The 27477-nt window shown below is 45.4% G+C and overlaps 1 protein-coding gene across 2 annotated transcripts; it reads left to right on the top strand.

Moving 5' to 3' along the window:
• The first annotated feature begins 1385 nt into the window (after positions 1 to 1385).
• Positions 1386 to 27334, top strand: Fax (failed axon connections). Of its 2 annotated transcripts, none has more exons than XM_070658614.1 (4): positions 1386 to 2019; positions 22951 to 23289; positions 24112 to 24264; positions 24428 to 27334. In XM_070658614.1, exons 1-4 carry the CDS (start codon positions 1663 to 1665, stop codon positions 24782 to 24784), a joined length of 1206 nt encoding a protein of 401 aa, XP_070514715.1. In that variant the 5' UTR covers positions 1386 to 1662; the 3' UTR covers positions 24785 to 27334. The 2 variants fall into 2 exon arrangements, with proteins under 2 accessions (XP_070514715.1, XP_070514716.1); XM_070658615.1 differs by having other exon boundaries at positions 1389 to 2019; positions 24127 to 24264.
• The last annotated feature ends 143 nt before the right edge of the window (positions 27335 to 27477 follow it).

The following is a 27477-nucleotide window of genomic DNA, read 5'->3' as shown; positions in this document are numbered from 1 at the left end:
CGATCGCGCGCTCACGTCCGCCGTCTCTCCCGGTCTATCGATAATTCCGAGGCGAAGCGACGGGCCGCGTTCACGGGGGTGTAATTTCAATCTGTAGGCTTAACAATCTCAAAACGACATTCCAAACGACGAAAAAAGAACGTACGTGTCTAAGCAGAAAAAAGGACGGGGAGGTGATGAGAATAGGACTCGCGAGCCATGGGTGAGCTTGCGTCTCGCGCAAGTTCCAGCAAGTAGTTTTCCAAATAGAGTCCGTCGATCGGAGAGATAGAAAGGGAGAGAAGAGTGTGCGTGTCGTGTGTATGTGTACGGTAAAAAGTAACCCGTGAAAAAGGGGTTCGTTGTTGCGCCGCTTGACGCGCACAACGTTGCTGCGTTTACACGGGCACGCGTCGCGTCGGCGCGGCGGCCCGGGACGCGTTGAGAGCGATGGGACCGATCCGATTTTCGACTCTCTGGCTCGTTTCGACGCGGAAACGATCCTCCGCATCTGGTCGATAGGACGATGGACCCCAGGAGCGTAATTAGACGGCCAAAGAGCCGCAGGACGTAAACGCGTGCTCGATACGTGAAATCGAGAATGTCGTGGCTCTCCGCGGAAAAGTAAGCCGAGAATTGAAGAGAGACAAAGGAACACGACGTGTTTCCTTGTGTATCGCGAGCCGCGAGGAAAGCTTTGAGTAATTTCGCTCGGTGGAACTTTTACTGTTTGTTTACGCTTCGAAATGACTCCTCGACGCCGATCGTTCTGTTTTTAACGCCCTGACTTTTATTGCGTACTTTTTGTCCTAGTCAAAGCTGCGATATACTTTTCCTTTCTCTCTCTCCCTCCCTCCCTCTCTCTCTTTCTTTCGGGCCTTCGCTTTCTTATTCTATACCCCGCGATTTTGTTGTCCCGCAAATCGATGCCGCAATCGCGTAAACGTCGCAGCGAAAGAGAGGCGGCGAGAGTTAAAATTCATTGATACCTTGGCGCCTTTCGCGGTCCCTTCCTCGGCCGGTCGTCACAGCCCTGCGCACTCTGTGCCTTCCACCAGGCGGTAGGTATCGATGCCCTTTCGGTCCTGTTCGAAGCCATCGCTAGCCGCCGCAGCGGCGACGTTGCCGCGATGAATCCTGGAGTACGCCGCCTCCGTCGGTGGAACGGCGGCGGGCGAGGAAGAAGGGAAGCTGTAACACGCACTCTTTTGCTCTCCCTACGTTCGTCTCTGTCGCGCGCGTATGAACAAGGGTGGCCGACTGATTAAAGATGGCGACTACGGCGGGGTGTGGCGCTTACGCATGCGTGCCGGCGCGCTGCGTGCGCAGTCCCGTAGTAGCGGGGGTCCGCACGACGAACGGAACAGTGGCCGAGAACCGAAGAACGGGGGGATCGCGGGAGCGGACCGAGCGGTGGTGAAGAAGGAAGGAACCGGCCGGCGAGCAGAAAGAGACGACGGGTGCTTGGCGTACGGTTTGTGTGGTGCGCGCTACCGTCGAGATAGGCTCGGGGAGAATCGGTGTGCACGCGCGATTCGAGCGTAGAAGGCGGCTTTCCTCGTACGGTGGCAAGCAGGGAACGCGGAGCTTTTTAAAAAGCGGATCCGAGCGGGCACCCGGCGGCAGGGAAAATCCGGCACACGAGCGAGAGAGAGAGAGAAAGAGACGCGCGCGGCAGCGATAATGACGATGGCAACCGAGACGGAGAACAACGGGCCCGAGAGCAAGGAGATCAAGGACGTGAAGGAGATGAAGGAGGCGCTTAAGGACGACGCACCGCCGGATAACAAGCAGGAGGAGAAGGACGCGGCGAAAAAGGACGAGGCGGCCGGCAAGAAGGACGACGACGCCGCCGCCGGCGCTGCGGCGACCGGCGGCGCGGCCACGGCGCCGGCGAAGGCCAGCACCGTGCACCACCCCGACTACGAGAAAGACGTTGTTTATCTGTATCAGTTCCCGCGGACGCCGCTGCTGCCGTCTTTATCCCCGTACAGTCTCAAGGTGGAGACGTGGTTGCGGCTCAACGGCATCAAGTACGAGGTGAGTGTCGCCAGACTTTCTTCCTCTTTTTTCTCCCCCCCCCCTCTCTCCCCCAATCGCCCTCGGCCTGTCTGATCGGCCCCCCCGTTTTCTTTCTTATGTGCGTGCGTGCGTGCGTTTGTCCAGTCTGCGTGCCCGGCGTGAGGGAGGATCGATTTGCCTTTATCCTACTCGCGTCTCTCGCCCAGTCCCTTCTATCTCTTTCTCTCTCCTCCCTCTCCCCCCCTTTCCCCCGATAGAAACACACGGTGAAACACCGCGCGCGCGGTCGATCGCCTTCCTGTCATTTTCTAAATTGCTCACAAAATTACGTTATTCCCGCGGCGCGGAGCGTATAGTAGGCGACCGGCACGGGCTCGCGGATCGAAAATCGGTCCCATTTACCGCGAGGTCGGTATCGCCGTATACCGATCGTCACGTTTCCAGTCCCACGATTAGATCGGAATCGCCCTCGCGCGATGCAGAGTGTAATCGTTTGGCCGCGATTTAAATCCCCCGTCCTCGACCGTCGCGATCGGCCGACATGGCGTCGCGATTTAATCCGCGCGGCTGGTAATGTCCGTTCGTCAAGTCCTCGCGTCGACGCGACTGGCGGGGTGATTTACTATCGTCTGGTGCCCCCGAGACGCGACGAACGCGCGCGATATCTTTTTCTTTTTTTTTCCCCTTTTTTTTTTCCGGGCAGACAATCGGGGTGTAGATGCAAAGAATTATTACATGATGTTCCGACCGAGGAACGCCTGTTTACATCTGCGAGCGTATACGTCAGCTACCTCAGTTTCCGAATTAATTAGACGGTAAAGTCGATCTGGAGAACGCGACGAAATAAGTAGAAAAAAAAAACAGAAGAAAGCTCGAGCGCGTTATAAAGAAACTCTGCGATTTTTATATTTAGCGACCTTCCCTTCGAAGGTTTACGCTCTTTTCGGCTCGCCGTACGCTCTTCCGGCCGAGGTAATCTCGCCGTGCTCGCTCGAGTGCGCATCGCGACGTCGTAAGCATAATTATCCTGCTGCGACGTACGATAAAAATGCACGCATAAAGACGGCCTTCGCGCGGGCCGCTTCAAAATGGCGGACGCTGTCAACTTTCGGAGCGTTTCGGTGCACCTCCGACCGAGCCGAGCACTCTCGATGACAAGCACGGAGAAACTTTGTTTGCTAAAGTCTGCCCTCGGGAAATTGCTGGCGATCGAAAAATTGTTTTCAAATTCTAGCGACAACTCTGCGCTTACGGAATTAATTATCCTCCTGCAAGTTGCGGTTTATTACAACCAAGCGCATAATCCAAGTCAAAAACGTAGCGAGAACGTAGTGAACCGGAGTAGCGGTTCTTTCCCATAATTGCGCCTTATTATCATGCGATTCTAGTTGAAATAACAATTAAGTTTAAACGGGAATGTTACAAAAATGCGCGAATGGGATTCGTTCGCGCGTGGTTTGGTTTCTGGACCGACGATCTGCGGAACGTGAAGCGCTTAATATCTTCCCTCCGCGCTTACGCAAATGTTCCCTCGGTTATGCTTCTTGTAATATCGAGTTTCAGTCACGCTCGAGAGCACGGAGATGCTGCTTTTAATCGCGAGGCGCGTTTTACTCGCCAACGAGAGTGCGCGTTAGTTTTTTAATTCGTCTCTCTATTCGTGGCCGCACTTTGCGGGATTTTCGTTTATGAAAAAAAAAAAAAAAAAAAAAAAAAACCCGGCGTTTCGAAATGGGCCAACCCGCCTCCGATCAGTCGGAGGAAGAGCTCGGCTAACTCGCGGGAATTCGACGCGGTGATTCGCCGGAGCAAAGCGTTTCGTTTTCTCGGTGCGTCCGTTGTCCGTGAGAGACGGCGAAGCGATCGGCCGTTTCTTTCCGCTGCGCGATTTTATTGATATAGAAAGCAGGGCATCTCGCCTACCGAGCAAGAAAACGATCCCGGACGAAAGTTTATGTACCGTCGTGTTCAGCCGCGCTTGTATTTCGATCCCCGAGAAACGCGATGCGAGACAAATTGGTTCAAGTCCCCGAAACTTTATCTACGAATTTTCTTTTCTTTTTTTTTCTCCTTCCTTCCCCATCTTATCGCGGATTATTTCACACGTTTACTTGAAGATTGATCTCGAGATTCCATCAGAAATCTCTCCGCAAACGACGATCCGTCCCGAACTTCGCGAAAATCAATTGTTCGCTCGTCGTCGTCTCCGTCGACGGCTTTCTCGGCGCGAAAGTTGATGATGTTCTTCCCAGTTGAAGATAGCGCGCTCCTCGTTCTCGGCTTGCCTAATTATCGCGGTTCATTAGGACGATATTGTGAGCGAATATCATCGTTAATGATCGGCATAATGGCCAATTGAGAATTCGTTTGCCGGTTCGCTTTTGTATCTTCATTGTCGGCCGCCGTGCGGTCGTTAGCTGCTTAGGAGCGGCGGTTTAACGGGCTTCTCACATTTTCATTACCGCACCGGGCTGTAACACATACGGTGCGCTACCGGCCGCGAGATTTCCGGCCGATGCGATTCGAAACTTACGTGCCTACCCGCCGGGAGTGTGTAGAAAACCAGGCTTTAGGTACACGAAACTTCAGCGACGCGAATTTTCTCTTCTCGCGGTATTGAACAAACAGGCTGGAAATATCCGATTCATATATCGTGAATATTCAACGCTTACTTTCGGCCCGCGGATTCCTTGCGCGGTCCGCGCGAAGCTTTTTTCTTCAATACGCCACGGTCGTCGCGCGTTTTATTTTTTACGACACGTGGGAGGTTTATAAATAATGCAAAATATTAATTTATATCTTTCAACTGGGATTTTTCGCCGGCAGCCCACCGAAAAGGTCAAACGTAATATTTTGATAAGATAAAAAGAATATATATAAAAAAAAAAAAAAAAAAAAACCCTTGCGCTTTACCAAATATTCAAAGACCGGGAATCGTGACCGTCGGCGTTTTATAATTACCTTTTCCCAATTGTAAAAATTTTCCATGCGGAGTAAATACTCGAAAACCACGTCAGAGCGTATTTTGCAAAAAACGTGGCAATATTGAAATGACGTGGGAATTTATTCCGTCACTGTAAAATAATGTTATCGTTGAAACGTATATTGCGTTAGCAGAAAAAAAAAGAAAAAAAAAAATAGAAAGAAAGGGAAAAAAAAAGAAAATAAATGTATCCATCGTGAACAGAAAAATCTGCATTCAACCGTTCGCATTGTACATCTCGCCGCGTGCATAAATTTTCCGTAGTTATAACTCCGCGCAGAATTCCGCGCCGGTGATCTCTAGCCTGGTTATCGACCCTCGTGACACATTTGTCTTCCTTCTGCATTGTCGCTCTTGCCCACCCCTTCGAGTCGTTACCCCGACATCTGTTGAACATAACGCCGTTCCCTCGGAAGGGAGCGCCGCGGAATTCGTGGCTATGCTAAACAGAGAAACGCTTCTCGTGCCGTTCGCGAGATTTCCACGGCGAGGATTTCTAGCCCGAGAACGGACACTCAGAAGTGTTTCTTCGGTTTGCGCCAACCTCATCGACGGCGAATGCGACGAAGTCACATCGGAGATCGATTTCGTAGGAGAAAGAAAGAATTGACGATTTTTACGCGGCTCTATTTCGCCGCGTCTTGATCCGAACAAAGGACTCGTTCAACGCTAAATAGCTAATTTATCAAACGATACTTTCGATTTTAAGGCGTATCATTTAGTTGCACAGATTATTTATGGCCCGCTATAAATAGCATATAGAGTTTGTGCCGATATTAGAAGCTATTACTCATTTAAACGTAATGAGAACGAAGATAATTAGCGAGCGATGCAATTAGTCTCTTTCCTCCGGGGGGAAGTCAATTGCATGTATTTCTTTAAAACCCCGTTATTTTCCGTGCGATATCTCCGGGTCGCAGGCGACGTGCCTCGTGCCTTCAGGAATGTGGCAAAAGTTCATTATTTGTCGCACAGTTTTGTTATCTCTTTTACAGTTCTCGTTAAACTTTTAATCGCTCGTTTAAAACTACCGTCGCCCCGGTACTGAAAACTTTTTATTTTGATCCGAATTACTCGCTTGTAATGTTCACAGTTAAAAATCGATTAACTGAATCTATTAGAAGTTAATTTTTATTATTTTTTTTTTATTTTTTTAACGTGCATTTAGCGTTTAAGAATATCGCGGTTCTTCGATCAATTTGGCTGTAAACCATAAACTGCGTGGCGAGAAGTGGCGGTCTGTCTTACCGTAATATCGTGCCATGAGATATCATTCACCGTATTTTCCCAATGAATAGCCGTTCCGATCGCAAAATGGTAGAATTGGAAGAAAAGAGGTCACAGGTAATACGGAGGAAGTTCCTATTGAACTAATCATTAGATAGCTACAAATAACGGGTGGAATGGTCGAGATCAATTGGCCAGGCTCGCTAATTTCGGACATACTTAACGGTTATCGCGCGTCGTTCTAACGGATACCTCGTTTTTTTTTCTTTCCCTTTTTGTTTTTCGAGGAAACACTTCCCTCGCTGCGTTTCTCCGATTCCATTTCGCGCACGATGTCTCGCAACCGAGACGATCGGCACCGTTTCCGTGACCTGAGTAAAGCGGCTAAGTCTGTCCTGTATCTGAACCTTTTATCTCTCGAAGAAACGGTCTGTCCCAGTTTTGTATTCATACTTTTTCCCGGAAAGAGGAATACGTAACCTTGCGCGCCGAAGAGTGCCTTCGAGCACGGAGCATTTTCACATGATCGTCAATCGGAACGTATCGCAAACCCGTTGAGGTTCTCGAGATAAATAACCAGACTCTCGTCCCTTCTCGGGGCACAGCGCCGAATGTCTCGCCGCCTCGTTTCTGAGCGAAACAATATATTCGAAGAGGAGAAAATGCTTTCCTCTCGCCGATGAAGCCGTCAATGCGCCGCGATCATTGTCCGAGGTGAAAAGCGAAACGTTCCTGACTTTCGTCCGAGAGGCCGCGGCGGCCGCTGAAATGTGTGTTACTGTCGTTCGTGGAATGCGGCTTTGTCCGCTTTTTCCCGGCTTCGCTAAGCAAAGCTAATCAATGAAATCGCGCCAGCTCTTTCCGCGTTCCTGGCCTCTCGATATCCCGCCGACGCAGCCGGCGCGAGCGAACAAATATTTGAGAAATGGATTTTAGGTGCCCGGTCGTTGAAACGGCAAGTCCAAATAAATATTATCCCTCGATAGCCCACCGAGGTCCATCCGATTACGTCGTATTAACATACATCCTTACGAGTATATCCGCGCGCGGGTACAAACCTTCCAGCATCGAAATCCCATTTGTTAGGGGAGAGTAATTTAGAAAGGCACTTAAAAAGATACGGAGCCGAGCGCCGTAGGGGGAGAATGGGAAATGAGGCTGGGGCACCGAAACGATTTCGCGTAATCGCGCGCGTAAAAAGAAAATAATTTTATTCGAACGGCCGGCGGCACGTAGAGCCGCGAACGTTTGCCAGCTAATATCGCGGGCCGCGCAGAAACAATTGGCAAATTATTAAGTGCAGCATCCGCCCGTTAATTCACCCGGCGTGTTCACACGTGTTTCGCACTCGTATGTCACGGCGCTTTCCCACCGCCCGTCGTCGGCTGACTTGAAGTACAGAGCGCGTCTTGTGGGTAACGACTCTTAAATCTGTCATGCAAGCCCGGAATGTAACAAGAGAACGAACAAGCGCAACGAGAGTAGAGCCTAGCTTCACGAATCTCTAGCAAGGTCTTTGGATTTTTATTTCTTTAAAAGTCGCTGGATTTTTTCTACAGTTTGCGATTCTCATCGAGACGATTATCATGAAATAATATTAACTGTTATTATTAACTTTTAAAGCAGCGTACTTTTCAACCTCCGTGGAGGTATCTTCTCCTTTCGCGTTTGCCTGCAGACTTTTATCAGTTTTATCTAATAGCTTTTATGATTGTTGCGATAGATGGAAAATATAATTTATCGAGAGGTATCAAAAAAAAAAAAAAAAATATATATATATTTTGTAACCGAGAAGTGCGCAATTCCCGGGACACCTTGTGTATCGTCGGGAATTGAAGAAAACTACGCGTCGAGATTTCCGCCGGTCTGGTTCATCTCGGCTTATCGAGGAGAGAGAAGGGCGAGGAAGGAAAGGGCGGGGCGGCGTAAGAGATGGCTCTCGGAGCCGCTGCGCTCGGTACAGCTGCACGCATCTCTGACCTTCGGTCATCGCATAGGCGTGGATAATCGTGGTTCACGCTCGATGGAAAAATGTTAAAATGTTTAAACTGCCCCGTAACACGTGCGTCGTAAACGTTATCCAGCCCCGCTAATTAAGTCGCTCGACTTTTCATTTTTTTTTACAGAATTAAGTTGCGACAGTAAAAATTCCAATGCCAGTTACCGATGTAGTAATACATTTTTAAAGACACATTTTAATATTAATCAGTGGTTTAATTTTTTTTTATTTGAAATTTGAATCGCTTCCGATATGGACTTCATTGTTTCTCGCGGCATTCGAACTTACGAGCGTTCCAAAAAAAAAAAAAAAAAAAGAATAGAATTACGGCCGATGATGTGCTCTTCTCCGTATACTGACGCTAGTTCTTCTTCTACAATTATAAATGACTGCACAATGCTTGTAAATTCCTTTCGAAGAGTACTGTAAAGGACATAATCAACACCGGGCAAGTTATGCTACGGGCTGGGTCGCTCGCAACTTAACGAGCCATGAAATTAGCTGAGTCATAGGATTTAAACAGCGTTCCCTGCCGGGGAGAAAAAACAAAGTTGCTCCCGGTTAAGTTAGAAGAAGCCGCCGACGTTATTTTTCCCACCGTCGTTTCGTTCCTCCGAACGACGCTCCCGTCGATTACGAGCCGAACGTTTAAAACCGTTATGGCACGGCCGTCGTCCGCGTCTCTCGGAAGGAAAAGACGCACGCGAGTGGCGCAAGAACGGTTATGGCCTTTATGTACATGGAAATAATAATTTTCGCGGGGTAAAAAGATGACCGAGGGCGTCGCGGTTTATTGCCCCTCGGATGAAAGGCGCGAGAGCTTTATTGAGGGAATAAGTCGGATACAGGCGGTCGTTCTACAATCTCGCGATTCACGACTCGAGGTAGAGTTCGTACGATACATTAGCGTTAAATCGAGAAAACGCATTTCCGCTGCCGATATTCCGAGGCACGATATAAACCTACTACATGTCCTAGATTATCCGTTGTTTCTTTCTTTTTTCTTTTTTTTTTTTTAAGAATATTTAAACACGATTCCTTCGAGAAACTCGGTATTTTCAGCCGAGTCGAATAGAACCTCGGCCGTAAGGACACGCGATGAGTTAGACTAGAGAGGAGTCAGCCTGCACGTCTTATCCTTTTTACGGCGAGATAAAAAAAAAAGGAAAACATACAGATACACGCGGCCGATATACATTCCAACTGCGCCGTTCGCCGCAACCTGTTTTAAGGTGCACAAGTCGGGTAACGGCGTCGATCGCGATTAAGCACCGGTGTTTTTCCGAGAAGCTTTCGAAAGGCAGCGAAAATACAATGTCAAGCGGACGGCGAGGCAAAGAGGGAGAGGGCCAGGAACACGCGGCCGGCTTCGCCCGCGTCTCTTCGCCTCTTAAACCCTCTCCGTCCCGCCGTGTGTACGTTTCCGGCGATTTAAACGCCGAGACCTGCCTCAACCGTAAAGTAGGTGCATATTTCCTTCACCTGCTCGCTCGCCAAGTAGCCCGCGTATGTGCCGCGCGCGTGTTGGTGTCCACGCATCATTAGGTACGCGCGCACCTAGCTCACGGTCATATCTCGCTAATCCGACGCAATCCAACAAGTACACGAGAGTTTGTAAATAAAATTTCGCACGGTGACAGCAGGGAATCCAAACGATTACACGCCTGAAGAGTGTCTATTATGTTCGGAAACGTTTTCGATCGTAATAACTCCGTTTGTTTCTATTATTATTATTTCACGCTTCCGACTGCGATTTCGTTCATTTCGGAATTAAAAAAAAAAAAAAGAGTTACATAATAGATGGACGTGTCACGTCAACGTTGTCGTTTGTATCGTGACAACGCTCGCGAGATTGGGGAAAAAAAATAAAAGAATGAAAATGAAGACTCCCGTAATCGCGATCGTAATTTTAACAATGTTTATTATAGAATGTTCGTCGGAAAAAAAAATGTAGAGCGACGCGCATGGTTCCGATTAATCGTTTACAACTACAACATATTTTTTTCAACTTCCAATGATTTCTCGCTACAAATCAAACTGTAATATCTCTTCTTTATCGCGTTATGCTTCGAATGTTGTTTACAATATGATCCCGCACTGTTAAAAATTAAACTTGACCGTATCACGATTAAGGAATTATGTCATCGCGTTTATGACGAAAGTGAGTTTTAATAAGAAAAATGCTTTTATGTAAGAATCCAGGGTCAATATGTTGAGAGAAAATAATCTCGGGTTTTCTTTTTTAACTTCGGCAACACTCAGATTTATTAGTTCAAGTAATCTGTTAAAGTTATATATATACGATATATACGAAATGGTTAGCTGTCGCTAAGTGATATGAATTATTGTTTAATGCGTGCAGTTGATACAATTATATACTGCGATATTTCGCGAGATGATATCAAGCTCAAGTGTGTGTCAGCAGACGAGCAGATAGACAAAATGTACTTCCGTTTGTTCTACAAATCTGCCAAGTATCTCGCAACTCAAACAGAAGCGATTTAATGCTAGTTGTAAGCGTCCATTGTTGACTTAATCGCGATGCAAACACGCAGCGGACGAGAATCAATGTATTTATCAACGGAACGACACATAACAATAACAAGCGCATTTATTGCGCGTGACGACGCTTCTTATTTGAATAATTCTTCCGTATCAAGCACTCGGCAGATAGACTTTTTCTTTTCTTCGAGCTGTGACGACCAAATAGAAAACGAGCGATAGATTTATTTTCGAAGATACGGGCTGAAAATTTCAGGCGCGCCACTTTTACTCGGGTAAATCGAAGCGGGCGATAAATTCAGGAATTCTAATATCGCGAAAAGGAGGACGGGCGTAATTATTAAAATATCCCGAGCTCGCTGGAGAATATTTTCGAGTCCAAATAATTGTCCCGCGAAACTGAAAATTTTTACGGGATGTAACATCCGTCCGATCGTTAAACTCGCGCCCATTATTGAACGCTCTCCCGCGTTACGTCCGCTCTAAGAATCTCTCGTATCGCGTTTGTTATTCAAGCGCGTGCCAAAGGCCGGCTTACGTCAATAATTCGATGTGCCGCGCGGCGGCGAACGGGCGCGCGGAATGGAAATATCGGTATTCATAAAGCGTGCCTCTCATGGCAGGACGCGACGACGGCGATAAAGAGGAGCGTTTGCGGCTCCGATGCGCGGCCAAGCCTCACTTTATATAGCGATGCGCGCGAGTCGCACGTATGTCGCAAGACCGGGGGACAGCCCTCGGCGAGCGGGAATAATGCGATACATATTGACGAGCTGCCGATGCCTTCGGAAAACAATCTCCTCGCGTGCACACGCGAGCACGGAATTACTTCTCCCGCCTTATTCCTTCCCTCGCTTCCTCTTTCCAGCCCCGGCGTGCGTGCCGGCCGGACGATTCTGCATTCTTCGCCGAACCGATTAATTATTGAGGAATTTTTATTTCTCTCCTACGAAGTCTGCGCCGAAGAACGTGTACCGAACACTTCGCCGGTGGCAAAGTCTCACACGAGCCTCTTAAACGGTTCCCGCGAAAAATGTCACTTTCGCTCGGCTAACGGTTAAACGATCTTTCTCGTTCACGAGACAGGATTGAATGTTAAATGTCACGATATCGCCCGATTCGCGAGATCAGTTAACATTTTCACCGCGATACACGTGTGACATATGGAGAATGTACATTAAATTCGGAATACATTTCGCGGGACGGGTACAAAGGTTGAAAGATAAATATTCGAAAATTATCGTAATGTAATAATTACATTTTCTGATACGGTTATTTTTCCGCGATTAATTATCTCGAATTAGGGAAGCGGAATTTAAGCAGCAAACAAAATGCGGCTCGCGTTAACTAATTTATCGCCGCGCTGTATCTTGATTTTAATTAAAGCCAAAAACGATAACCCAGAATTTATTGCGCCGGTAACGCGAGATGTGCAAATTGAACGGACGGAAATTCCAGCTTGCGCCTTCGATCTTGCTCAATTGAAAAGTCAAGCAGCGCCGTGGCTCGTGTTCGCGCCTTCGCGATTGTTCCCTACTTCCAGGCTCGATTCACTCGCCGTGCGTCGCGAACGATCGGACGATCAGTGATAAATTGGCTTCAGTTGTTTGAATTTCTTTCAATGATAAATTCCCGGCATTCCGCTGCCGAGTCACGCGGCTAATCAGCCACGATCGGTAATGAGACGTCGTTGTAATGCGTGACAAATAACGCCAGCCGTAAATTAAACGATTCCAGAGTGTTTCTGATTAAACGACGCGAACGCGCCGTGAGTTCTTTTTTTTTTCTTTTTTATCGTCCCGGCATGATCGGTCACCCGGCGCAATTATTCATGAACAGTGACTCACCGGAATGGTATATCCTGGAATTCAGTCTTATAGTTACTGACGCGACAAGTATTGCGACACTGGTCGTACGCATTGGAAGTTCCGCCCGGAATGTCGACTGAGATAATTTGAGAATTTCTTTATTGCCCGCTGACGCGAGATTATCATCTCCGAAAAGAAAGAAGTTTTATCCATTATTATCTCGTATCGTACCGCGGCGTGATTTTACAACTCTAGACGCAGCGGAATGTAATTAACTTCTCCATACGATGAATGTTATATTAGACGCGAGAGATAATACGAAATGTAATTAATATGTTAATATTAATCATTACTTCGAATTAATCTTTTTTCGCTGCCAAGTTTGATCCAGCGGCCACGCGGACCAATTTCTATTTACTCTTTATGCATTAACGTGCCTTTCTATATTCACATGCCGAGAATATTTTCTCTCTTTTTTATTTATTTTTTTTTTAAAGCGTGTTTTTGCGGAGGCGAATTGAAAAAATATCTCTCGTCGTTATCTTAACAATTAACTTTTACCTTGATATTATGCTAAATCTAGGAATGCGCAAATATACAACCGTCTCGAGACATTTTATTATAAAAAAAAAAAGAAAAATAAATAATAAACGCGTCCGTGAGTGTTCAGGAGTGGAATGTGTCAACAGCACGCGATCTTATCTCGGCTCAACGACAAATATCGTACACGCATTTATGTTACACAGGCCTGATTCATATACGATAGCGTAATGTCTCATGCTTCGTGTTGTTTAACGTAACGACGCAATCCCGCGGCCGGTTCGACATGCAAGACCCCAGGTTCTCGCGCTTCATCTCCGAGACGCGGTATCCCGCCGCACGCACAACATTCGCCCCGCGATTCTAGCTCGTCTGTAATCCGCGTAACGCGATAGCATCTCGATATTATCGGTCCCGTTACGCGATATTACCTGCGGTACGAGTGAGCCCGAATCCCTCGGCCGTTTCGTATACACGAAAGTCTCAAACACGTGACGCTTCGTCGTTTCCATGCAACGAACGTTGCAAAGCCACTTTCCCGGTAACGTTCGCCTGGTTAACGTTTGTCTTTGTCGCAGAGAGAAATGCTCATGGCTAACAATTAGTCGTAAATCTGAGATCTTTCTTAAGGAAAGCGTGCATTGTTGTTGCATTTTTAGCCTCGATTATCATTCACGTCGCAAAATGGAGCGAGGACAGTTGTATGGTCCTCCTTGAGAATAGATTCTACGTCGCATTCTCGATGTCTCCTTGTGTGGTCCTGGCTCCTCCGCAGGGATTCACTTTTGAGAAACGTTCGGCTTCGAGGCAGGTACACGTGTTCTTGTCGAAAAAGATATTGACGAGATGTGACTCTGCATGATTTCTCAGAATTTCTAAAAAAAAGAAAGAAAGAAAATAGAAGGGTCTAACTGGAAACGATTGATTTTCCACAGACCTCGCTTAAAATACAACATTGGGTCGGCGAGTGGTTCAATATTGCATTCTTTTCGCGTGATTATTTATAGACGTCAACGCTGCATCGTACTCGCCACTCGTATCCCCGTTTCGTCCGTGCATTTATAAATTATGACGAAAGTGGAAATTGGACTGTCTCATTTTAATAATTCACGTCGGCGAACCGACGGCTTTCGAAATTCCGCCTCGATAACCCGGATTCCGTTACGATGTACCTATTAACGTCTGTTTATCTTTTCAACTGGCAGTGCTCGTAACTCGCGTGATTCTAGAGAACGCCAGTAAAGATTTGCCGGCGATGGCTCATGCAAATTATGCGTGCGGAGCTTGTGGATACACACACGAACAATGGCGCACATTGTTCTTCGGGCGTACTAAATGCGCGTGAAATACGATGTACTTTGTTCGTGTCTGTTACTTGTATCACGCGATTCAGTGGAGCGAGAAAATATTAAAAAAGGAAAAAAAATTATACGTAGCAGAACATTTTTTCCTGTACGCGATATCCCGTGCAGGCGCTTTTCGCGAGATGTTTGCGCCTGCACGACGTAAAAAAAAAAAAATAAGTCAATAATCAGGATCACGTAACTCACCCAAGTCGATAGTTTTAATCGTGAAACGCAATAATTTTTGAGCTCGGAGTAAAACGATCTCCTCCAATGTGACCATCGACTCGACATCATTTTAAAGTTTATTTCTCATTGAGAGAAATACATTTTAATTCACGCGCGATCGCAGGAGATTCGTGCAGAGTTTACAAGAGTCTCTCTTAAACATTTTTTTTTCTTTTTTCTTTGTTTAATTATATGATATAATTATCTTTCACGTTGCTGGTTGTTAATGCTACTTTGAGCAAGTCAGTCACGATCGAGGCTGAGTAACATGGCACGTAACTCGTATTGCAGTAACGAATGTTTCTAAATATAATACTTATCGCCTGCTTCTTCTTTTGCCTTTGTTTACAGACTTCTCCCTAAGTTTCTTTTTAAAGAGACGTAATTTTCAAGCTCGCGAACAGATTCTTCCGTTAAGTCCGACCCAGCGAAAGGGAAACGTTGACTGTCCTTCAACAGTTTATTGTTGATTCGATATATTAATTACGCAAAAAGGAGGAGAAAAAGAATTCCTAAATGTTCTTCAGCGATACAAATTAGAATGTTATCTAAAGAAAAGATTTAATTTCTACGGCGTACTGCGTATCATTTTTCGCACGATCATATTTCATTCCTTGAAGCCCAGATGCAAGCTAATTAAATTGTTGTCTTTAGCAGCTGAGTGCGAGAGGTGTACGTTACAAGTTATGTCAAACATCTTAGCGCAGCATTTTCAAGTAGCAGCTATCATTCGTCGCTGATTCGTGCTTTACAAAATTGTTTTTTTATTTTTAACCGCTGTTTACGACACGCGATATATCTATACTAACAATTCGCATTGTTTCTTTGTTTTTACTTTTCGAGTCGCCACGAATGTTAGCCCCATTTTTTGCGCTCTTAAGTAAAACTCGAGAACCCGAGGAGTACTTCGCTAAGTGTTCGGGGTCGCCGGAACCGGCCAGTTACGACATAGGCGCGTTTAATTACCGTTGCCGAGCGATGTGGCAAGGGTAGCGCGGCGAGCATTAGGCCTACGATTGCGGGGGAGGGATGCGCGCGTTGAACCCGCTTGAGCCGCGAGACTTTTCACAGCGGGCTGCCGCCAGCTGTCTAATTTCAAGTACGGGGGCATATATAGAAATAAAAGCGGCGGAAATAAACGCGGGGGCGGGAAACGCGTCTCTTAAAATAGCAACGTGAGGCCTCGCCCGCGGGCTCTTCCTCGCCGCTCTTTCCCGGAGCCGGACGCGATCGCGCTCGCGTATCTCGCAGCGAGAACAAAGCGCGTGGACAAAGAGAAAAGTCTCGCGGGATGCGTCGGTGTGACGCGAGGAGGCCGAGAAGCGAAATGGGATAGGCAACGTGATGGGGGAGAAGACGCGGCCGACAGGAGGCAGAGGGCAAGGCGGACCGACGAGCGTTCTATTACATTCCATTTAGCCGGTAGACTAGATCGCCCGCTCTGGAAACGCGATTTGTCCTCCTCTTCTTCTGGACCACGGATACGGAATCGTAACGCGCCCGTCGTTATTTTCCTGGACACGCTCTCCGTCCGCTCTAATTACGTTAAGACTTGTCTCACGGCGTGTTATCGCGGTACCGTATTCTAGGAAAGAACGATGGACGTGAATTCCTACGAAGGCGTCGGAACGGTTCTCGGTGGTATATGGCTTATTAATCTTCCAAGAATCCCGCGAGCTTTTATTGAGAATGTAATTAGATACTTCCTCCTGGCAATTCTGACGGCTATAATTATATATTCGAGTTTCGGCTGGGATTTGATTAATTTAGACGTTTTTACGCGCTGAATTTTGTCGTTAAATTTGCGTTGGTCTTTTTTATTTTATTTTTTTTTTTTTTAATTTACAATCAAAAGTAATGAAATTATATAAACTATTTTAAATTAATTTAAAAAAAAATCGTAACAATTTGAACGTGTTATGGTACCGATAATACGTTTTCCGAGTGAAATACTTTTCACAAACTAATAACCGCTTGGGAAAAAGTATCGTTTAATCGTGCAATCTGCTAAATTACGAAATTCGAATTACCCACGACCCTGAACGAACTTTGTCCTCAGGAGTCTCTCGCGGATGCTGACCGTCGCGAAGAGTCGCGAGAAATTAAACATTGCGTCGGGGGAAAAGTGCGAGGAGGCCTCGTGCAAACGAAACGTACCAGCGAGTCGCGGGACTTTGCGCGCCGGTTGAGAAACGCCTCGCGTTCGTCAAATCCGCGCGCCGAGAGCGCGGCCGGCCGCGGCATAATTACGGGTCTCTGTATCCCGGCAGCTGTAAATCCCTCGCGTCCTCATCCTCTCTTTTTCGCTTTTCGCTCTTCTCGCCGGCCTCCATCTCGCGCGCGCGTCGAGCGAGACGAGCGCGAGCCGCCCATCTCGTACAACACCAGCTCTCGGCTTTCTCGCTCCCGTCGCCGTCGTCGGTCCAGCAGCCACGCAACATCAGCCAGCAGCGTGGCGTGCCTGCATACCGTCCGCAATATCGTCCAATTTAACTCCTTCGCCGTGGGTTTTAATTAATTAATCTTCCAATTGAACCTCATTACGGCTTATCTTATCGACGCGGAGAAACGCCGCGGCATAAAGGACGTAGAGGGAGGGAAGAGCTCTCCTCGAGTTCGCGGTCGTTTCTCTTTCATCTTTCTCTGCCTCTCCGTCGCGGCCTCCGCTTGACATTCCTCGGCCGCGAGAAATTCATTCCGTCACGCCGGGCCCGGCGAACGGACGCGGGGGTTCATTGCACTCCATAGAAAAATAGACGATGCTCTCGCCAATCTGCGCACGTCTCCGAATGCTCCTGCCTTGCGTTTTTCCGTGCTTTCTTTCTCGCTCTCTCTCTTTCTTTCTCTCTGTTTCTTCTTTCGCACGCGCGCGCGGAAAACAGCCTCTGTCTCCTTATCTCTATCTTTCGTCGGCTCGTTTTATCGACGATATACCGCGATGCTGTAATTACAGTTCGACTCGTAACGACGCTCGACAACAATGTCATCATAAAATAGTTGGTGTAATAAATCGATTTGCATTTCACTCCGGAGATTGTCGCGCAAAGTGATCGAACTCGTAGAATTCTTATCCGTCCACGATTTGTTTAAATACAAAAAAAAAAAAAAAAAAAAAAAAAAATGACGTGAAGAAGCACAAGCGATGCACGATAAATTAAACCTAAAATGTACAAGAATCCTTTTGGATTGTAGATAAAATTACTAAAATATATCTCGCTATCGCGGCTAATTGCGAGTAATTATTTAAAGTGCTGGTACAAAAAAAAAAAATAATTTTTTTAACGTTCAATTAATAATTTCCAAGGACGCTAATTTAACTTGATGGTTTATTCTTCTATCTTTTATCTCTCGCGCGTTTATATAAAAATTATATACGTGTTACTTTGCAAGAAACGGAAGAGCAAGATATAAATTTGGTATTTTATATTAAGCTCGCGGCGGCGTTTGGAAAAGCTTTCTTGGCTCCGGACGAGTTTCGTAGAGTTATTTGCTGCATGGAAGGATATTGATGCGGTTATCGGTTTCGTAAGATAGTTTACGCGACGTGAACGGACCCCATTGTGCGACTTTACGGTGTCACGCACGAGGAAACAACGGGTTAAATGTCGAGATAATTCACCGGCCGTGAATGCAAGGCGTGGTGTTTCTCCCAATTTGACTGACTGCCGCTGGAACGAGAGTGCAACTTCGCATTTGTCGACGTCTATTGATCGCATTCACACGCGCATTCAGCGTCTAATTAAGGGATTCGATTTTCCCTTCATTGATTAGCGATTCACTCGCGATACGCGACGTTATCGCGTGCCACATTAGCGGAAAATTAATTCTACCAAATTTTTTTGTTTTATTAAGACAAAAGAAGTCTGAAAAAAGCCGCGGTATAAAAGCGATATTTATTTTATAAAGAATACGTTATTATTTATTTTAATTAGATATATTTAATTCAAACGGGTTCAAGCTTTTTTTTTATATTAATTAAAATTATACGTGAAGCGTGCCTTCGGAACGATTCATTAAAGAATGCTTTAATAAATTGACAATCCATTTCTCCCGAGTTAAATTTCAACGAACCTTTTTTTTTTCTCTTTCTTTCTTTCCTCTTTTTTTTTTTTACTTTTAATATCGCTCGTTCAACGAGAGGCTACTACTCTTTAAAATTTACCGATAAGGGAATTAAGGTCGAGCGACGAGGGTGCGGCGCGCAATGAAAGGAAGACGACGGGAGGAATTTACTTTCGCGCGAAGGCTAAGGAATTCGATGTCGAAACTTATACGTGTACGGCCTCGTGCGGCCGCGGTTGGGCGCGGATGCAAATCGATGCGTCGCGCGTGTTTCGCGAAATCGGTACTTCACGTGTGTACAGCTGCCCGCTCGCAATGGGCACCCGCGAGTAAGTAGCCAATTATACCGTGCCACGCGACGCACGTCCACGGCATACACATGCAAATCCTCCGGCGACATCCGTCGCGGTTGGAACGTAGCGTCGACACCAACACGACGCGCCGTGGAAACAGTACGCTTCTAGTCCATTAGGATGAATGAGGGATCGGATGTATGCGCAGATTGCGCGATGCGACGTATTGTAACGTGCGGTATGGACCAACGGCTGATCCGCAGCTCTTCTGGATATCATTCAGCGATTGTATATTTGTTATAACATTTCTCTCCGCGATATCCCGAATACTTCCACACCGAATGAAAATCGAAGGAAACAATATTTAGAAAGTATTTTCGTTTCGTCACGCTTGCTTTTATTTTTATTCTTCTTTTTCTTTCTGGTAATGAATAGACAAGTTTTTCCTTTTCTTTTTTTTTATTTTTTTTTTTTAGCATTTAATGTAAGGTACAAAGGAATTGTTTTGATAAATCAGAAGTCGTCTCGAGAGCCTGTAATTTCGCGTACACCCCGACTAAACGTTGGTCGATTAATTAACGACGAACAAGAGATTGGTACTCGCCCGATTTTAATATCGTGATACCAACGAGCGTCGCGTGCCGCGAGGTTTTCCGAGGAAGCTTAAAGAGGCTCGCGGTTTCCGTTCTAAATAGAACGTAATCAAGAGCGATCGATAACCGCGCCAGTTCGGCCGCCGTTGTACCTGGACCTAACGTAAAACGGTCCAGCGCAATCGATAGCGTTCCGAACTTTGACCCTGGGCACATCTGTGCTCCATACGGTGGCAGGTCCCCCGTTCCTCCTCGCTCTCCCGCCCTTGTCGGGATTATTGCCCCGTTTCGCGGATACGAGAGGCTGGTTTTTCGGCGCGCGTGGTGGGCCCTTACGTCGCGCAAACGGCGTCGGCGACGTCGGCGGCGTCGACGGCGGTTCACGGCACCATCCCGCGCGGCGATCAATATCAGCGCAAACGACGGCGGCCACGACTACGATCAACGAGGGTGACTACTACGATGACGGGGACAAGAAAGAACGGGAGCGAGATAGAGAAAGAAAGAGATAATCGTCACAGGCGCGCGGATGCAATGCATACACGAGGGACACGAATACGCGCGTACGTGTGCGCCGCGTGCATATATGGATCCGCGGGTGTATGAGGGTGCATATGTGCCGATGTGTTGACGTTGCACCCGGTGGGAGAGGGAGGCCAAGTGGGGACGTTGCCAGGCGACGGAAGCTGCCTGCCGCCGCGCGAGTTCATCGTCCTCCGCTTCGCGCGCTCCTCCCTTACGCCTGCACCGATCCGGCCAGCCACCCTTCGTCCACTTCTTTCGGCTGCTCCCCGCGCGCGCGCCGAGGCGAGCGAGCGAGCGAGCGTTTCAGACGACGACCCCGCCCCGTGGATTCTCCTCGTTATCGTACTCGTGAATCGCGATCGAACGCGCCAAGTACGTATCGTCGAGAACCTAACGGGAACGTTACGCCGTTTTGCACCCTCGATTTTAACCGATTCCCCGGGGTGGCCGAATTAAGCCTCGGAGAACCCCGCCTTGGAAATTATTGCGAGATAAAATGACGCGACGAGTATTTGTTTTAGGGGATTTTTTGTTAGGTATCGATAACGAGAAGTGATAACTACGCTTTGAAAACGTAATGATGCACAGATGGTGCGTGAGAAATTATTTTCGCAAACGTGATGTAATAGAGATATCTGTTGTATGTAACCAAGTATCGCGGGAACTCTCTTCCCTTGTCGTCATTACCTGCTGGAAATCGATCGAGCCAGCCGTTCTCTCGAAAAACGCAAGAATTTCCGATAAATAACAACATGACGTAATAGGGATGCCAATGTACTTTCTTTCTTTCTTTTTTTTTTTTTTTTTTTTATCGAGGGCAGCGGACGTTCAATGCCCCCGACCCCGCCCCGACCTCACCTACGCTATCACCGTTATCGTATCGAAATCAAACATGTAACGGATAAATAATAAACGTGACGTAATAACGGGAGGCAAATGCGCCGGAATGAGGGCGAGCTGTGCGGGGCCAACGTTCGGGACGAAAACCCCGCCCTGTGATTACTTTTCGTCGTCGGCGTTGTAAATTAGAAATTCATAGTCGCCTGACCGAAATAAAATATCGGGAATCGCCGGTATTTCCCTCCCTCGCAGAAAGTCCGGAAGATACCTCAGCGAAAAGACCCGGACCGTTCTCGCTCTCGCGGGCGGATATCAAAAATTAGTAATTAACGAAAATTCGAGGGGGAGAGAAGGGGTGGGTAGCGGATCGATTAATCAAGGGGACGAGAGGCTCGGCGAAAGGATGACTCATTCCAGCCGGCTTACATTGGCGAACATTCGGCCCTCAGTACAGCTGACAAGCGCGCATTATGCGCCGGCTATATACCACCAGCCCTCATCGATCTCTCGTCGCCGTGCGCCCGACCGAAGGGGTTAAAACTGGAGCAATGGATCTACGTGCATTGCCTCCTCGTGTCGACGGACGCCGCTTTCTCTGGCGCGGCTGAAATTTCACGCAGCATCGCGGTCCTCTCGTTTTTTTTTTCCTCCCTTTTCTTGCTTTTTTCTCCCCCCTTTTTTTTTCTTTTCTTTCTCTTTTCTTTTTTTACACCCCACCCCGTAATTGGCACTCGCCGTGTTCCTTTTGTTCGTCCGTTCGAGCCGTTCTGCTCTTCCAACCTCTCCGTCTCCTCTCGCATTTCTCACGTCGTGCTCACGCGCGTCTCTCAATGCCTTTCCCTCTCGCGCGTCTTTACGAACTTCCGCGCGGATTTGGTTCTTCCGTTTTATTTCCACCTCGTGCGCGTCGCTTCTCGGCGTAGGCCGGTTTTTGGGGCGAGACGTTATTGTACCAGGTTCTTTCTCGACTTTGACTCTCGGAGGCACTTCACCCTTCGCGTTTTACGGAGCGCGAGGCACTTGATCCACATGGCAAATTGCGCGAGCGAGAAGACGCTTCGAATATCACGCAGAAATCTCACCTAACAGGTTTAACGACATTCGTGCTATCTAATGTAATAAAACAGCCCGTGAAATTATTGTTAATTTGTTACACTGTACTACTGTAATTGAGTGAAGATTTTTTTCGAACATAATTAGTTACGAGCAGCATCCGAGTCTAACTTTTTAAAAATAATTTTTTTATTATTAGAAGAAATACTATAACATTTTGCAATGCTAAAATAAAATACATTTTATTTTTTCGTATGCCTGAATTATAATAAAGTTTTAAGTTTTAAATTCGTACCGCTTCTGGAACGTCGCAGTCTGCTTGGCAATAATAAAGTAATGAATTTAAAATCGATTTTGTGCCAACGAGAATGTACCAACAAATTAGGAAACTATTTCTCGCCAGGAGAGAGCACTTTCTACAAATTAAATTCTAATTATATAAATCTTGTCGCAAAATCTCGTTTTCCAATTAATCCTACGAGCAGTTTATTTTAATAGAGACTTAATTCGAAGCTAGCTGAATATTTATAACGAAGAGCTCGTGTATAAAACAAAAATTCTAAGTCGTCAAAAAAAAATTGTGTAAATTGAAGAATTTTTGTTGGCCAAACGGGACACCCCGTATATCAACGCGTGAAACGTTCGCAGATTACATGTAATAAGCTGATTCACCTGTGAAAGCCACGATATCCCACTTATGCGTTTAACGCGGTACATACGTCTATAAATAGAGCATGTGCCTCGTTCTAGTGTGCGTATGCCTGTTCATCTCGGTGTAACGTTATTTATTACGGAAGAATCGCAGCGTTTTGCAACAATTCTTTTTACAATACGGGATTAATCCAAAAAATGTTATCAATCAGTATAGAACAATTTTACTTCCATAAAGTTATTTTATTAAAATATAAAACCTATTTTATTACAAGGTGTAAAATTTGTTTCATTATTTTCAGAATGTTGACCACAAGATGAAGTTCCGCTCCAAGAAGGGCCAGCTGCCGTTCGTCGAGCTGAACGGCGAGGAAATTGCGGACAGCACTATCATCCTACGGGAACTCAGCCAGAAGTTCGGCAAGGACCTGGACGCTGGTCTCACGTCCGAGCAGCGAAGCGTCTCTCATGCCATGATATCGATGATCGAGAACCACCTCGTCTGGGTTGTTGCGTGCTGGCGCACAAAGAATCTGGATCAAGTGCTGAAGGGTTACAAGGTCAATCTACAACTCGCCCTAGGATCACGTATCCCGAACGCTATTCTGAACTTCTTCTTCAAGCTCACGTTCGGACGCAAGGTAAGTTTTGCTTGCCGTTCTCCCTGTGATAATCAGTGTGATCTAGCATACAACTTGGTAGAAATCACCGAACGATTCACGTTTCTCACAATTTCCGATATCACTCATTCAATTCTAATAATTTCGCATCCATGCGTGTTTACATGCGACTAATTTGCATATTTCTGTAATTATATTCCACATTATTTTTATCTTTACGTAAACTAAGGTCATGCCGTATGCAAAAGTGATTCATCCCTCGATCTTTTCTCGTTGATTTTGTTGAGACCGCACGATTTGATTTAATATGCCCGCGTCATTTCAAGTAGCTGTGCATGCACCATCACTTACATTGTATTAATCTGCATTCTTGTAAATACCAATTGTAGTTTTGTTATTGCACAGTGTTTGCAATATTGAGAAATATGCCTCACGTAGCAAATCTCACCTTCGATCATTTTGAAGCTAAGTTGAGTCCTGGTCGAGGTTCTCTTTTTTTTTTTTTTTTTTTTTTTTTTATAATTTTATTGATAATATGGAATATAAGAAGAATTGTAAGATACAGCTTTAAAACGAAATACAAGCTTTGAATGTTTAAAAGTACGACTTACAAAATTTTTCAATTTGTTTGAATTTTACTTCGACCAAGTTTCGCTACTTAACACGTTATCACAATGTTTTACTTCATGCTATCTCCAGAATCATTCATAGTAATAGTTGCGAGTGCACAAATTGCTCTTATGATCATAAATGTGCTATGAATGTGCTAGCTAGAGGTAGTATCGCGACGAAGAAGTGCAATTGCAGAACAAAATATTCTGACCATTTGTAGTGAGATGGTAGTTGGATTGGTTACAGGGCGCGAGGAAAGTGAAGGCTCAGGGAATGGGTGTACACAGTCCGGAGGAAGTTTCTCAATTTGGTTGCACCGATCTTAAGGTGCTCTCAGACACGCTCGCCGATAAGCCCTTCTTCTTCGGAGATGAACCGACTACCGTGAGTGTCGTTAATATATTGTTTATAGATTCTATAGTGATCTCCTCGCGTTACGTGCCGTGAGAAAATCGTAACATAAGAAATGTATGGAAGATTAAATTACGATACAATTTTAACAGTTTGGGTAACCAAGTTATCAGCAATTTTGTTTGGCTTTGTGTAGATGGACGTGGTAGCATTCGCGCATCTCGCTCAGATCCTGTACATCGACAAAGACACGCCGTATAGCCTGCGAGACTACATGGTTGAAAACTGTCCCAACTTAGTTGGACACTGCTCGCGCGTTAAAGAACGATGTTTCCCAGATTGGGACGAGATCTGCTCCAGCTTGGACATGAACACGCATCTGCCGAAGCCTGCGAAGCAAGAGGAGAAGGAAGGCAAGGAGGAGGCGAAGGAGTCCAAAGAGTCCAAGGAAGAGAAAGAGGGCGACAAGGAGAAGGCGGACAAGGAAGAGAAAGAAGTCGAGAAGGACAAGGAAGTTGACGAGAACAAAGAAAAAGAGAAGGACAGCAAATAAACGGTCTCTCGTTGTAAAGGGAAGTAAAAAAAAGTCGTTTCAAGGATTTAAAGGCGAAGAGTCGCGAAAAAATGTATTGGCAAATGAGTAAAGATAGAGATAAAGAGAGAGGGATAGTTGACGGTAAGAGTGTGTATGTGTGTTATATGCGTGTGTGCGTACATGAGTGCGGTTGTACGAATGCGAACGACGATAAAGACGAGAACGGTGTAGAAAGTACGTACAGAATGATGACGAGGGAAGGGAGTTGCCGGAAGTGAGAGATTGTGCGTTTGAGAGAAAGGAAGAAAGAAAGAGGAAAAAAGAGAAAAGAATAAAATGGAGGGCGGGATAGAGAGAGAAAGAAAGAAAGAAAGAGAGTGTGTACGTATGCGCGTGTGTGTAAGAGAGAAAGCAAAAAAGAAAGAGATGAGGTTTGGGACTAGAGCTCTCTACTTATACGTATAGATATTAATAGACTCATGTATAATGTTAATACTTCGTTTATATACGTTCAATGCGCATCACGCGTTACTTCACACTGATACACTCAAAACACACACGACCGGGACGACTATTCTCTAACCCACACGCCCTTTTTCTGCTCTGCTAAGGACAAAAGTAAAAAAATTAAAAAAAAAAAAAACGGGGCTATCTCATAAGTCATTAGAAACGTAGGATTGCAATATACGAACTGCAATAGTCTGACGCAGCTGGGGTCTTTGTCGACAGTGGCCAAATGCAATATAGCGTTACGCTATAAGATAGAAGTAGTTACGGCAAAAGAGGAAGAGAAGAAGAAGCGAGGATAGAGTCGCGCGAACGGGCATACCGATCCCCGGCCTTCTAAGGCGTCCCCTACTTCGCTTCTTTCAATGATCCTTGCTGTGCATAAGTTACCTTGCGTCCTGCGCGCAACGTAACGCAATCTTCTTATTTTTAATTTAGTTTATATTAATTTTTTTTTTTTTTAATACGTTCACACGTGTATCGCGAGTTTTATTTTCACTTTTATATTGTGTGTTAAATGGATATTCCAAATAATCTTGTACGAGAGATTTTTTTTTTCTTTTTATTATTAAGAGATTGTCTATTAAAATCACCTGAGGAGGTACCGTTGCATTCCGTAGCCGGTTGATCGACGCGAACCGAGATTTTCATTACGCTAATGTTAACGTAATAATAATATTAAGAAGAATGTGACAACAATAATAATATTAATATTAATCGTATAATAATGATGAGGAGGAAAAAGGAAATCCGATGTTCAGGCAAAAATACAAATGCCGGGTCATCGATTGACTGAATTACTACTCTCTCGCGTTCTTTTAACAATCAAATCGAAAGTCGAGTCACGCCAATTGACCAGCTAGCAACGGACGTCCTCAGACAGCCTAATGTAGAATGCAAATGGAGTTAAACAGGCCGTACGGAAAAGTAGTTCGACCCGTTCTTCCGCTTGGCCGTAAATTCCGTTTGCATTTCAGCATCATCTCAAAGCGTGTGCAATCAAATTTTACTTTTACTGACGATTTATTACTGTATTTCGTAATGGTTTATACGATATTTTTGCAGCCTCTTCTAATCACTTTTTAGACAAATGAGCAAAAAATCGCGATAAGTGATGGACAGCATATATTATTTTATTATTATTATCTATTATTTGTATATTATATTATATGTATTATGTAGACGCGCGCGAATGCAGTCGGACTTAGATACGCGAGAAAAATGCCATTCGTGTATAGCAGAGTCGTAATATTTCGTCCCTTTATCCACCATTCCCCCTTCTGCTCCCTCCAAGTTCTTTTTTGTTTCCCCCTTTCTTACTCTACTTTTCTTTTTTCTTTTTTTTTTCTTTTTTTTTTTTAGCGAAGAAGCACAGACAATGTTTTGATCTCTTTTTCCTTGGTACTCAAAACGCTGTGCTGCCCACTATATTTTATTGATATACGATTTTTCGGACGTGTTAAGGAAAAAAAGAAAATTACCTTGCGTAATACAAAGTGTCTTTCACGCATCGAAAACCGACAATTTGATGTATAACGGGAATTGAAGTTTTTTCTACGAACTGCGTAGCGGCTGCGTAGTTTTTCTACGGCAGCTGAACATATTCCACGAGAAGACACGAGATATATTACATTTAAGTAGCTTTACTATATTATTGATAACGATTATATATATATACATACACGCATATATATATATATGATCACGTAAAGAAAAAATGGAAAAGAAAAAAAAAGATTAGTGGATGATGCTGTTTATACTTAGGACGATGCATATGTTTTCACCTGTGGTTACATATTATTATGGATTATTACGTGCGAGTAAATAATATAAATTAGAGAATGGAAGAAACATTTGGACAAGAGAGACCATAACGTTGCAAGCACAGTAGGTAGGCTCACTCAATACAGTAAGATTATTATAAGAGGAATATTAATAATTATTATAATATGACTGCTCGTTTTATGCTCGGCGCTATACATTTCATTGTCATTATTATATCACCATTTATTAACGATATACATACGAACAAATAAAATGTGTTTATAAATATGAAGCGAACTTAACGTAATCAATCGACGTTTATTGCGATCAGCTGTTCAGATCGTACTATGTATGCATATTATAGTATGTATGTATGCATACTATACTATAGCATATATACTACACTATGTATTTCTTAATGATATAATTACGAAAAAAAA

Source organism: Cardiocondyla obscurior, linkage group LG06 (genome assembly GCF_019399895.1).
Source record: "Cardiocondyla obscurior isolate alpha-2009 linkage group LG06, Cobs3.1, whole genome shotgun sequence".
Lineage (NCBI taxonomy): Eukaryota > Metazoa > Arthropoda > Insecta > Hymenoptera > Formicidae > Cardiocondyla > Cardiocondyla obscurior.
This window is presented reverse-complemented; position numbering and strand designations above follow the sequence as displayed.

Excerpts from the sequence above, each read along its gene's own strand:
- Fax (XM_070658614.1), top strand. The coding sequence starts at position 1,663 with ATGACGATGGCAACCGAGACGGAGAACAACGGGCCCGAGAGCAAGGAG. Across the intron at positions 2,020-22,950 it reads TCAACGGCATCAAGTACGAG|AATGTTGACCACAAGATGAA; the intron begins GTGAGTGTCGCC and ends CATTATTTTCAG. Across the intron at positions 24,265-24,427 it reads TCGGAGATGAACCGACTACC|ATGGACGTGGTAGCATTCGC; the intron begins GTGAGTGTCGTT and ends GGCTTTGTGTAG.